The 13734-nt window shown below is 44.4% G+C and overlaps 1 protein-coding gene across 4 annotated transcripts in view; it reads left to right on the forward strand.

The window, feature by feature from the left end:
• Positions 1–13734, forward strand: part of dnaaf1 (dynein axonemal assembly factor 1) — a 188043-nt gene that overhangs the window by 128375 nt on the left and 45934 nt on the right. For all 4 annotated transcript variants that reach the window (XR_013886505.1, XM_080187281.1, XM_080187282.1 and 1 more), the window contains one exon: positions 3248–3369. Coding sequence is in view for 3 of the 4 variants with exons in the window: in XM_080187281.1 (XP_080043407.1) it covers positions 3248–3369 (122 nt within the window). In the remaining variant the exon portion in view is untranslated. The remainder of the gene's footprint in view (positions 1–3247; positions 3370–13734) is intronic.

The following is a 13734-nucleotide window of genomic DNA, read 5'->3' on the forward strand; positions in this document are numbered from 1 at the left end:
AACAACTGTTTACCATGGCTCTCTATTTTCTATATTTAAGCCAAATTTTTTCATCCAAGTTAACACTAACCCTCCTATTTCATGAACCTCAATTTTGTTAACCAGCCTTTTACATGATATGTAGTCAAATACTTCCTCAAAATCCATACTGACAATATCCACTGCATTCCCTTCATTAACCTTCTCTGTTACTTTATCAGTAAATTAGTCAAACACACTCCATTTGTTACAGATCTCCACAGTCTCTCCTTAATCAACTCAGAACTGTGCATGAGAGTGTTTTTTCCCCCCCGATTCCTTTTTCTACAAGCACGGCCCCCTCAGATGTTAAAGGACCCTTCCTTGAACAACATTATCAAATTTATTACTTTTCAATCCTCTGGCAACTTTCCCGTATCAAGGGAAGATTGGCAGATTATGCCAAACCCTTCTGCTACCTCCACTCTCACTTCCCTTTTCAATCCAGGCCGCAAGCTATCTGGACCAGGTGACTTCTCCCACTCTAAGCATAGCCAACCTTCCGAATGTATCCTGCTTATTAATTTTCACATCATCCATTCATTACCTCGATCACAAACCAAAAGGCTAAATATCATAGCTGCTGGAATTATGAAATGAAAACAAAGTGCTGGGAATATTCAACAGATTAGGCAGCATCTGTGAAGTGGGAAAAACTGAGTTAACATTTCAGGTCAATGAACTTCTCTCAGAAATGTTTGAAATGTAACAGGTAATGTAGCAGATGAAAGGAGGAAGGGCTGGAAAAGGAATGATGGAGAAAGGTCAGTGAGAGGACAGAAGATGGGAGATATTGAACTATAGTTGTATTTCTCTCTTCACAAATGCTGCCTGACCTGCTAAATACTTCCAGTATTTTCAGCTTTTTTTCATGTCACTACCACCTCCAATTCCACAAATATTTTGTCCATAGAACGTAGAGTGCAAAAAGAGGTCATTCACTCCATTGAACCTGCCCCCAATTCTCCAAAAGAGCATATTACCCAGGCCCAAAACCCCCACCCTATCCCCGTAGCTCCACGTATTTCCCATGGCTAATCCACCTAACCTGTACATCTTTGGACTCTGGGAGGAAACCAAAGCACCTTGAGAAAACCCATGCAGACATGGGGAGAATGTGCATTAGGCACTCCTTAAGTGTCTTTGCCTGTGCCTTTGAGCATTTTTCACCCTGTTTGTCTCTAATTGGACCCAGACTGTTTTTTTCATCTCAAGGCCAGCACTATATGGTTTTGTTTTACCTTGGCTGGGTCCCTTCTCATCCCTTCTAGAAATTCTACTTTAGGAATGGAGGAATAATCTAATCTAATCTAATTCTTATCACTCCAACCCAAATGTTCTCCACAGACTCTTGACCCACCTGATTCCCCAGCACTGGATCCAGCAATGCCGCTTTACTCGCTGACTAAGAACATTGGTGATATCATATCTAGGGTAACGTGTACAGTTCCAGTCTCCTTATTTAAGCAAGGACAAGGTTGCGTTAGAAGCAGTTCAGAGGTTCCTGGTGCTGTGCCACCATGCTGTCCCAAATTAGTTTAAACATGGTAACCATTATGTTTGAAACCAAAAAACAAGGTGTAGAAATACTAAACAGGTGTGGTACCACCTATGGAGAGAGAAACAAAGTTAATGTTTTGAGTCTGATATGGCTCTTCTTCAGAACCATGTTGTCTGAATTAGCAAGGCCTTTGTTGAGGCAATCACACACATTCAATAGATATAGTTTGAAGACATGAACTTATCCAAAACTTGGTATTGTACAAAGGAAGAAAGGATAAGAACATAAGAAATAGGAGCAGGAGTAGGCCATCTAGCCCCTCGAGCCTGCCCCGCCATTCAATAAGATCATGGCTGATCTGTTGTGGCTCAGTTCCACATTCCCGCCCTCTCCCCATAACCCTTAATCCCCTTGCCTATCAAAAACCTATCAACCCACGTCTTAAAAATATTGAGCGAGGCAGCCTCCACCACTTCAACGGGCAGAGAATTCCAGAGATTCACCACCCTTTGAGTGAAGAAGTTCCTCCTCAACTCCATTCTAAACTGCACCCCCTTTATCTTGAGGCTGTGCCCTCTAGTCCTACTGTCCTTTCTGAGCGGGAAGAGCCTCTCCATCTCTATCCTATCTATCCCATTCAACATCTTATACGTCTCAATGAGATCTCCCCTCATTCTTCTAAACTCTAACGAGTACAAGCCTAGCTTATTCAGCCTCTCCTCATAGTCCAACCCCCTCAACTCCGGAATCAGTCTAGTAAACCTCCTCTGCACTCCCTCCAAGGCCAAAATACCCTTGCGTAAGTGCGGCGACCAAAACTGCACACAGTACTCCAGCTGCGGCCTCACCAGTGCCCTATACAGCTGCAGCAAGACCTCCCCACTTTTATATTCAATCCCCCTCACTATGAAGGCCAGCATCCCATTTGCCTTCCTGACCACCTGCTGCACCTGCAGGCTGGGTTTTTGCGACTCATGCACAAGGACCCCGAGGTCCCTCTGCACCGTCGCATGCTACAGTTTTTCGCCATGTAAGTAATAGTCCTTCCTACCATTATTCCTACCAAAGTGGACAACCTCACATTTGCCAACATTAAATTCCATTTGCCAGTTCCTGGCCCATTCGCTCAGCCTATCTAGATCCTTCTGCAGACTCTCCACACCCTCCGCACAATTTGCCGTTCCACCAATCTTGGTGTCATCAGCAAATTTCGACACCATACACTCGGTTCCCTCCTCCAGATCATCTATATAAATGGTAAATAGCTGAGGCCCCAGCACCGACCCCTGGGGCACTCCACTAGTCACCAACTGCCAATCCGAATAGCACCCATTGACCCCCACTCTCTGCCTCCTATTTGACAGCCAATCCTCTATCCACGCTAACACCCTACCCCCAACTCCACGCCCCCTGACCTTCTATAATAACCTCTTGTGAGGCACCTTGTCAAACGCCTTCTGAAAATCAAGCACCACCACATCCACCGGCTCTCCTCTATCCACCGCCCTAGACACATCCTCACAGAACTCCATAGGATGGAAGGAAGATTTGTTATGGAATGGGAGTTTGTTTAATAACCTAATTAAAATCTTTGCATGCTAATTTTCTGACTATTATAAACGTCTGTATGAATTGCTTTCAGATGTACTAGAAACAGTGAGACACTGTACAGCCTAGTATGCCGACTGAGTCCTCTATAATGCCTGTTTTTCACTCTGCTTTTCACAGCACGTGTTGAATCTGATGGGAAATGAAGTCATTAAGAAAATATCTAACTACAGGAAGGTGTTTACCGTTCACCTGCATCAGCTGACATACCTGGATGACAGGCCAGTCTTTCCAAAAGATAGGTATGTGTCAGAGCAATACACAGGCTAGCAAAAGTTATGTGTTCACTGCAAGAACTAGAGAATAGATGGAAAGGCAAATGAGGCATATAGTACAACTATATATCCATGAATACCACATCAACTACATTTACCCTCATCAACCCTCTCTGTTTTCATAAACAATCTCAAGCAAGTCAGTTAAACATGATTTGCCTTTAGCAAATCAATGCTGGCTTTCTTTAATTAGCGCACCCTTGTCCAAGTGATAATTTTGTTCTGGATTATCATTTCTCAAAGCTTTTTCACCACAGATTTTGAACTGACTGGCCTGTAATTGCTAAGCATATCTTTACACCCTTCTTTCAGCAAGGGTGTAATATTTTCAATTCTCCAGTCTTCAGCAAATTCCTCCCTCATACATCCCATCCAGCCCCGGTGACTCATCAGCTTTAAGTACAGCCACATTTTCTAGTATCTTAATCAGTTTTCATCCAGAATCTCAACTGCCTCCTATTTTAGAACATAAGAAAAGAAATAGGAGCAGGAGTAGGCCATCTAGCCCTTCGAGCCTGCCCCTCCATTCAATAAGATCATGGCTGATCTGAAGTGGATCAGTTCCACTTTCCCGCTTTCTCCTCATAACCCTTAATTCCCTTGTCTATCAAAAACCTATCTACCCGTGACTTAAATATATTTAGCAAGGTAGCCTCCACCACTTCAACGGGCAGAGAATTCCAGAGATTCACCACCCTTTGAGTGAAGAAGTTCCTCCTCAACTCTGAATCTTTGCCCATGTTTAACCTGAAACCATGAGGCCTCAAGGGGTCTGGAATCGATGTTAAAAACTCCCAAGGCAACTCTCTTCTGAGTGTACATCACTGTGCTGACAGCTGTGCTGAGTCTGTCCTGCCAATGGGCAGGACAAATCCAGGGATGATAATGGTGGTGTCTGGGGTGTTATCTGTAAGGTATGATTCCATGAGAATGACTATGTCAAGCTGCTGTTTGATTAGTCTGTGAGACAGCTCTCCCAGTTTTGGCAGTAGCCCCAGATATTAATAAGTGCAGCATTGACAGAGCTGTTTGTTTTGTCTTTTCCGTTGCCTAGGTCAACGCCAGGTTGTCTGTCTGGTTTAATTTCTTTGTTGAGACTTTGTAGCGATTAGAAATATTGGATGAAATAATCATAACGAAACAGGAAGTGTTAGAGGTGTTGAAATCCTTAAATAGGTGTTGCTAGAATCGGATGGGTTGTTCCTCAGGATGTTGAAGGTGGTCAGAGAGGAAATAGCAGATGCTCTGAGGATTATTTTCCAATCTTTTCCAATCTTCACTACACAGAGGGAAGATGCCGGAGGATTGGAGGACTGAAAATATAGTCATTGTTTAAAAAGTGTACAAAGGAGATGCCAAACTATTATCTGCCAGTTTGTCATATGTCAGTGGTGGGAAAATTATTAGAATCAATCCTGAGAGATCAGATAAAATGTCACTTAGAAATAGGCTAATCAGGGATAGTTAGCATGGTTTTGTTAAGGGAAGGTCATGCCTTACAAAGTTGCTTGAATTAAATGACAAGGAGGTTTGATCAGGGTATTGCAATGAATTTTAGTAAGGCATTTGACAAGGTCCCACATAGCAGACTGGTCAAAAAGTAAAAGCCCATAAGATGCAGGTAATGTAACAAATTGGATCCAAAGTTGGCTTAGTAACAGGAAAGAAAGGATATTGGTTGATGCTTGCCCTTGCAAATGGAAAGTTGTTCCAAGTGGTGTTCTACAGGGCTCAGTGTTGGGACCCCTGCTGTTTGTGTTATATATTAATGATTTGGACTTGAACATAGAGGTCACGATTGAGAAATTTGCAGATGACACAAAAATTGGCCTTGTAGTGGATAGTGTAGAGATAGCTGTAAGCTCCAACATGATATTGATGAGTTGGTGGACTGTGCAGGAAAGTGGCAAATGGTAGTGTGAGGTAATGAATTTAGCAAAGTCAAACAGTAAAAGGGAATACACAATAAACAGGAATATACTGCGAGGGGCAGATGAATTGGAAATCTTGGCATACAATTGTACAGGTCCCTAAAGTAGCAGTACAGGTAGGTAAGGTTGTAAAGAAGGCATATGAAATGCTCTCCTTCATTGGCAGAAGTATGCAATACAAAAATAGGGGTATAATGATGGAACTGTAAAAGACACCTGTGAGGCCACAGCTGGAGTATTGTGTGCAGTTTGGTCATCACATTACAGAAAGGACATAATTGTCTGGAGAGAGTGCAGAGAAGATTTATTAGAATATTGCCAGTGCTGGGGAATTGTAGCTACGAGGAGAAATTGGAGTGCTTGGAGTTGTTTTTCTTAGAAGATTGAGAAGTGACACCATTGAGGTATACAAAATTATGAAGGGTAGAGATAGAGTAGACAGGAGGATTCTATTCCCTCGGCAGAGAGTTCAAAAACCAGTGGTCATAGATTCAAGCTAAGTGGTAGAACGATTAGACAAGAAGAAAAGCTTTTTGACTCGGAGGATGGTGGAATTCACTGCCTGAGTTGGTGATGGAGGCAGAGACACTAAACTTTTAAAATGTACATAGATTCACACCTGAAGTGCTGTAAACTGCAGGGTTATGGGCTGTGTGCAAGAAGTTGGGATTAGAAAGGGCACTGCGTGTATTTGGGTTGGCATGAACAAGATGGACTGAATGGACCCCTTCTATGCTGTATCATTTCTATAGTCTATGGCTTTATGTTACTTCTGTTTATTTTGTAAATTACCTTAGATTTATGCCCTCTGTTTTTTGATCCTTTCAGGAGTGGAACAGTTTTTCTTTATCTTACTTAGTCCAGACCCCTCATGATTTTGTGCACCACTTTCAAATCCTCTGTCATCTTTTCTCTGAAGAAAATAGTCCCAACTTCTCCAATCTATCTTCATAACTGAAGTTCCTCATCCTAGGAACCACTCATGAGTCTTTTCGGCACTTTGAACAACATCTTTCCTAAATGGTGCCCAGAACTGGATTCTATACTCCAGTTGCAACCAAACTCAGAATCTGCCAAAGTTCTAGTGGAATATTATATTTATGAAATGCTTTTAGTACAATAAAATGCCCTGAGGCATTTCATAGTACCTTAAAGAGTACCTTAAAAGAGGAAAAATAGTTTAGACTAGGCTTTCAGAAGGCACAACCACAATGGTAGTGCAATTAAAATTGAGAAGCACAAGAAGTCAGAACTAAAGCAGCATGGATATCTGAGGATTGTAGAATTGACTAGCATTCAGAAGAGGTCAGGCTATGGAGGGATTTGAAAACTGAATTAGAAATTTAAAATTAAGGAATTGTTTCACTGAACAGTAAGTACAAAGTAATGGGTAACGATTTTAGGTGTAGGCTAGGAAATAGTCAGTAGCGTGATGAGCTCAAGTTTAGGGAAGCTAGAGTTTGGGGACCTGACTCATTATGTTTTCAACTGTCCGAAATGATCTAATACAGTTTTTGAAGTTATACATGACACGGAACAATCAGAAGAGGAAAGAGACAATGACCAGAATGAAGGCATTATCTTATTGACTAGAAGTTTTATTCCTGTAATGAGAATTTTGGTTGCAGAGTCCTTTAATTCTGCTGTTTTGGACAGTGGCTGCATGTCTATCGTGTGTGGAATTGATTGGTTAAAAAGTTACCTGCATTCTTTAAATGCTGAAAAATCGGAACAAGGTTAAGGAATTTGAAAGTTCCACATCAGGTTTGGTGATGATAATACCTTGAAATCACTGAAAAGAGTGGTGATCCCTTGCAATATTGCTGGAGTGAATCATTTCATCAACACAGATGTTGTGTCAAGTGTCAATATTGCTTCTGAGTAGACCATCGATGAAGAAAGCACACATGAAACTGGATATGGAAAATGATAAGGTAACAATTTTTGGAAAAACAGTGGACTTACAATTTACACAGTTGGGACACTATTGTATTCCATTAATGACAAATAATTTGTCAGGTAAAGAGGTTAAGAAAGTGTTATTAGCATCTGGAAATGGGACTTTAGCAGATAAAAAGCTCATTGTGTTGAAACTGCATCGACAATTTGTGCACCCATCTCCTTGGAGGCTACAAATTTTATTAAAGGATGCAGGTGTAAGAAATGAGTACTATACTAAGCTTATAGAACAGGTCAGTGATCAGTGAGATTTGTAGCAAGTACAGAAGGACAGCATCATGACTGATAGTAACTCTACATTTGGCCAGAGATTTTAACAATGTTGTAGCTATGGGCATTAAGTTCTGGGATAAAGCAAACAATGTATTCATTTTGCACTTTGTAGATTTAATGACCAGATTTAGTCAATCAACTGTGGTTAGCAGTAAAGAAGAGAGAGTAATCCTGGATCAGATCATGGGAAAATAGATAGGGATGGGAATCAGCAAAGTTCCTTACAGAATAGGAAGGGTTAGTCTGTAATAAGTGTGTATTTGGGCTAAATGATGTGTTTAGAGTTTGGTATTTTTCGGTAAGGTCGGTCTTGTTAAAGTTAGGCTGTTGCCAGTTGAAAGCAGATCCTATGATGTTTTACTGGCACTATGAAAGCGATCATTCTGGTATTTTTATGATGTGTGTCAATGATTTTTTGTGGGGTGGTGGTAGTGATTTCGAAGCTATAGTAATCTCTGGACTGAGGAAGGAATTCAGGGTTGGACGTCAGACTTCAGGTGTTTTCAAATATATTGGGTTGGAAATGGCAGGGTCCATGGGGAGGCGTGTCAGCTGTGTAAGGTGCAATATGTGGGAGTTCCTGGAGACATAGCATCTCCGGAGAGTCCACAGCTGCACCAAATGTCTGGAGTTGCAGCGTTTGAGGGCCTGGGTTAGGCAACTGGAGTTGAGGCTGAAGGATTTATTTTTAGTTAGGGAGAATGAGGTGCTAACGAATAGGAACCACATTCAAGAGGGGATCCCAGAGCCTAGGAGGGGGGATGGGTGGGTTACAGTTAGGAAGGGGAAAAAGAGGAGGAGTAATGTTCCAAAGGCTACCCCAGGGGTAGTCTCTCAAGATAGCAGGGGTAAGGCGCCAACTGAGGTGGAAAGGGCACGAGGGGAAGAGCAGAATGCCTCAGAGGGAAGGAAGGGGGCTGGATGTGAGATAGTGGTGGGGGATGGGAGGGTTAGAGGAATTGATAGGCGGTTCTGTGGGCAAAAACGGGACTCCAGGATGGTAGTCTGCCTCCCTGGAGCAGGGGTACAGGATGTGTCGGAGAAGGTAGAGGGAATCTTGAAGGGCCAAGGGACCGAGGCGGATGTAATTATACATGTAGGTGAGAAGGACGTAGGAAGGAAAAGTAGAGGGGAAATACATAGGCAGTTCAGGGAGTTGGGAGCCAGGCTGAAGTGCAGGGCCTCCAGGGTGGCGATCTCTGGGCTGCTGCCAGTGCCCAGCAATAGCAGGGATAAAAATAATGAGATCCTGCAGCTGAATGCGTGGCTGAGGGATTGGTGCAGGACAGAGGGTTTTAGTTTTGTAGACCATTGGGAAGTCTTTGCAAAGGAAGGGCACTTGTATAAGAGGGATAGGGAACACTTGAATGGGAAGGGTACACATATTTTAGCTGGGAGGTTGGCTGGAGTGTTTAGGCAGGGTTTAAACTAATATGGAGGAGGGGTGGAGAGGAGAGAGCTCAGGCACTGGGAGTGGGAGTGAGTTGGAGGTCAGGGTAAGTCTAGATGATAGGAAAATCTCCCAGGAGAAGGAGGATCCGAGAGGGCCTGAGGGTCTTCGGTGCATCTGTTTTAGTGCGAGGAGTGTGACGGGTAAGACGGATGAACTTAGGGCCTTGACGTTCGCGAGAAATTTAGATGTGGTGGCAGTGACAGAGACGTGGTTAAAGGAGGGGCAGGACTGGCAGCTAAATATTCAGGGCATAAGTGTTTTAGGCGTGATAGGGGAGGGTTGAAAAGAGGAGGGGGAGTGGCGCTCTTAGGGAGCAGATCACAGTGGCACTCTTAGTTAGGGAGCAGATCACAGCGGTGCAGAGGGTGGATAACATGGGGGGGTTGGGAATTGAGTCTCTGTGGGTGCAGTTGAGGAATAGGAAGGGGGCCATTACTATGCTAGGAGCGTACTATAGGCCGCCCGACAGCCCGCGGGCAGTGGAAGAGGGTATATGTAGGGACATTTTGGATAAGTGTAGGAAGAACAGCGTTGTTGTAGTGGGAGATTTTAATCTCCCTGGGGTGGATTGGAAGGTGCCTAGAGCTGGGGGGTCGGACGGGGAGGAATTCGTAAGATGTGTATTGGAAGGATCCTGGCAACAGTATGCAGATAGCCCGACTAGAGAGGGGGCTATACTGGATTTAGTTCTGGGCAATGAGCCGGGTCAGGTGGTTGAGGCTGTGGTAGGCTAACGTGTGGCTAATAGTGACCACAACTCCGTCTACTTTAGGATACGAATGGAAAAAGATGAGAGCTGTCCTAAGGGGAGGGTGCTAAATTGGGGGAAGGCTAGATACAGCCGGATTAGGCAGGAGCTTAGGGATACAGACTGGGATAGGCTGTTGGAAGGCAAGACCACATTGGGCATGTGGGAGTCTTTCAAGGGAAAACTGCAATGGGTGCAGGAAAGGCATGTGCCGGTTAGGAGAAAGGATGGGAAAGGTAGGATTAGAGAGCCGTGGATTACTACAGATATAGAAGACCTGGTTAGGAAGAAACAAGAGGCGTATGTCAGGTCTAAGCAGCTGGGAACGGAGAGAGCGTTGGAGGAACAAAAGGGTGGCTAGGAGTAAAATCGGTCCTGTGGAATTGTGCTTAGAGGCAGAGGGAATGGGGAGATCCTGAATGAATACTTTGCATCGGTATTTACGAAGGAGAGGGGCTTGATGTCTGGTACGGTCATTGAGGGAGCGGTCGAGCAATTGAAAGATCTATCGATTACGAGGGAAGAAGCATTAGGGCTTTTAGCTGGCATTAAAACTGATAAATCTCCGGGGCCCGATTGCATTTATCCTCGGCTGCTTAGGGAGGCGAGGGATGAGATTGCTGGGCCTCTGACGCAAATCTTTGACTCTTTGGACACAGGTGAGGTCCCAGAGGACTGGAGGATAGCGAATGTGGTACCGTTGTTTAAAAAGGGTAGGAGGGATAGCCCGGGTAACTATAGGCTGGTGAGTTTAACGTCAGTGGTAGGCAAGTTGATGGAGAGGATTCTTAGGGATAGGATGTATGTGCACTTAGAGCGTTGCAATCTGATTAAGGATACACAGCATGGCTTTGTAAAGGGGAAGTCTTGCCTTACGAGTCTGGTAGAATTCTTTGAGGAGGTGACAAAAACGGTCGACGAAGGATGAGCCGTTGATGCCATTGATTTCAGTAAGGCGTTTGACAAAGTCCCTCATGGTAGATTGGTAGAGAAGATTAAAGCTCATGGGATATGTGGTCAGGTATCTAGATGGGTAGAGAACTGGCTTGCAAAGAGTCAGAGAGTAGTAGTGGAGGGGTCCTTTTCTAGCTGGAGGTCTGTCACTAGTGGTGTGCCGCAGGGCTCAGTACTGGGACCTCTTCGCTTTGTAGTGTATATAAATGATATGGAAGAGGGAGTAGGTGGTGTAATCAGCAAATTTGCTGATGACATCAAGATGGCTGGATTGGCGTGCACTGAGGAGTAGTGTCTGGCAATACAACGGGATATTGATAGGCTGGTTGATTGGGCAGATACATGGCAAATGGAGTTTAATCCGGATAAATGTGAGGTGATGCATTTTGGCCGGAATAATGTAGGGGGGAGTTATATGGTAAAGGGTAAGCCCATAAGGAGTATAGAATCGCAGCGAGACCTGGGGGTGCAAGTGCACAAGTCTTTGAAGGTAGCAGTGCAAGTGGACAGTGTGGTGAAGAAAGCCTATGGTATGTTAGCCTTTATAGGAAGGGGTATAGAATATAAGAACTGGAGTCTAATGTTGCAGTTGTACAGAACGTTGGTTAGGCCGCATTTAGAGTACTGCATCCAGTTCTGGTCGCCTTACTACTGGAAGGACGTGGAGACTCTGGAGAGAGTGCAGAGGAGGTTTACCAGGATGTTGCCTGGTATGGAAGGACTGGGGTATGAGGAAAGATTGAAGAAATTGGGGCTTTTTTCCCTTGAAAGACGCCGACTGAGTGGGGATCTAATAGAGGTATATAAGATTATGAAGGGTATAGATAGAGTAAACAGAAGTAAGCTATTTCCTATGACAGAGACACACAGGACAAGGGGCCATGGACTTAAGGTGAAGGGGGAGAGGTACAACACAGATATTAGAGGGAGGTTTTTCACACAGAGGGTAGTGGAAGTATGGAATGCTCTGCCAAGTAAGGTGGTGGAGGCAAGCACGCTAGAGTCATTTAAGAGTAACTTAGACAGGCACATGAGTGGGTTGGAGATGGGTGGATATAGGGGATTGTTTTAAATAAGGGTCATTAGCATTGGGGTGTCCCTGGTAAGGTAAATGGATATGGTACAATAATAATGTTTTTTTTCTCTTTTCATTCACAGGTTTTAAGTCGGTCCGCCTTGTGTCCAACGAGGGGCATACACGTGATGGGTCGTAGTGGGGCTGCTCTTGGTTGTTCAAGATTGGCCTAGTGCTTCATGCTGTTAGTGTGTGCCTAAACTGGACCAGATACTGGGCAAGATGACAGCTCAGTGACTATCGCTGATTGCTGTGCAGACACATGGATTTGGGCCGGTGTCTGTGGGAGTTTGCGCATTCTCCCCGTGCTTGCGTGGGTTTTCTCTGGGTGCTCCGGTTTCCTCCCACACCCCAAAGATGTGCTGTTAGGCTGATTGGCAGTAATAACTTGTCCCTAAATAAGTTTCCCTCAATCTGGATGGCCATAAAACATTAGACAAGGGTCGTGGGTGGAGAGGGGGACTGGTGGTGCTGAGATGGCGGCGCGGGCTCGGGCCGAAGGGCCTGTTTCCCGGGCTGTTTTTGTTCTTCTTTGTTCTTTGAAATAGGACAGACTGAGTCAGGTGTCACTTTATGTTAGCAATCTTACTTGGAGAGTATCGGCCCAATAGCAATTGGTTGTGGCAGGGCTTCACAAAAGGATGCAGTTGTTTCTAAGATGGAAAAAGAGGAACTCTGAAGTTTGATTGGGCAACTGAACTGGCTACGTAGACAGACCCGACTGGCCATTAGTTTTGAGGTCCTAGAGTTGAGTACAAAAATTAATAATCCTACGTGGAAAACATAATGAGAGCAAACAAAAGATTGACCAAACTAAAAGTGCAGGAGTGTGTTTTGAGGTTCCTGTTTTTGGGTGACCTTAGGTACAAAGAAACTTACAGCACAGGAACAGGCCCTTCGACCCTCCAAGCCTGCACCGACCGTGCTGCCCGACTGAACTAAAACCTCCTACCCTTCCAGGACTGTATCCCTCTATTCCCATCCCCTATTCATGTATTTGTCCAGACGCCTCTTAAAACTCACTTGTAATCGGCTCCCACTACCTCCCCTGGCAGCGAGTTCCAGGCACCTATCACCCTCAGTATGAAAAGAACTTGCTTCGTACATCTCCTTTAAACATTGCCCCTCGCACCTTAAACCTATGCCTCTTAGTAATTGACTCTTCCACCCTGGGAAAAAGCTTCTCACGATCTACTCTGTCCATGCCCCTCAATCTGGTAGACTTCTATCAGGTTGCCCCTCAACCTCAGTCATTCCAGTGAGAACAAACCAAGTTTCTCCAATCTCTCCTCATAACAAATGCTCTCCATACCAGGCAACATCCTGGTAAATCTTTTCTGTACCCTCTCCAAAGCTTCCACATCCTTCTGGTAGTGTGGGGACCAGAATTGAGCACTATATTCCAAATGCAGCCTAAGGTTCTATAAAGCTGCAACATGACCTTGCCAATTTTTAAAGTCAATGCCCTAGCCAATGAGGGCAAACATGCTGTATGCCACCTTGACTACCTTCTCCATATGTGTTACCACTTTGTGACCTGTGTACCTGTACACCCAGATCCCTCTATCGATACTCTTAAGCATTCTGCCATTTACTATACATTTCCCATCTGTATTAGACCTTCCAAAATGCATTACCTCACATTTGTCTGGATTAAACTCCATCTGCCATCTCTCCGCCCCAGTCTCCGACCAGTCTATGTCCTGCTGTATCCTCTGATGGTCCTCATCGCTATCTGCAAATCCACCAACCTTTGCATCGTCCGCAAAACTACTAATTAAACCAGTTACATTTTCCTCCAAATCATTTATATATACACACAGCAAATGTCCCAGCACTGATCCTTGAGGAACGGCACTTTCACAGCCCTCCATCCAGAAACACACTCTTCCACTGCTACCCTTTGTCTCCTATGACCGAGCCAGTTCTGTATCCACCT

Source organism: Carcharhinus amblyrhynchos, chromosome 4, assembly GCF_965287045.1.
Source record: "Carcharhinus amblyrhynchos chromosome 4, sCarAmb.v2.hapA, whole genome shotgun sequence".
NCBI lineage: Eukaryota > Metazoa > Chordata > Chondrichthyes > Carcharhiniformes > Carcharhinidae > Carcharhinus > Carcharhinus amblyrhynchos.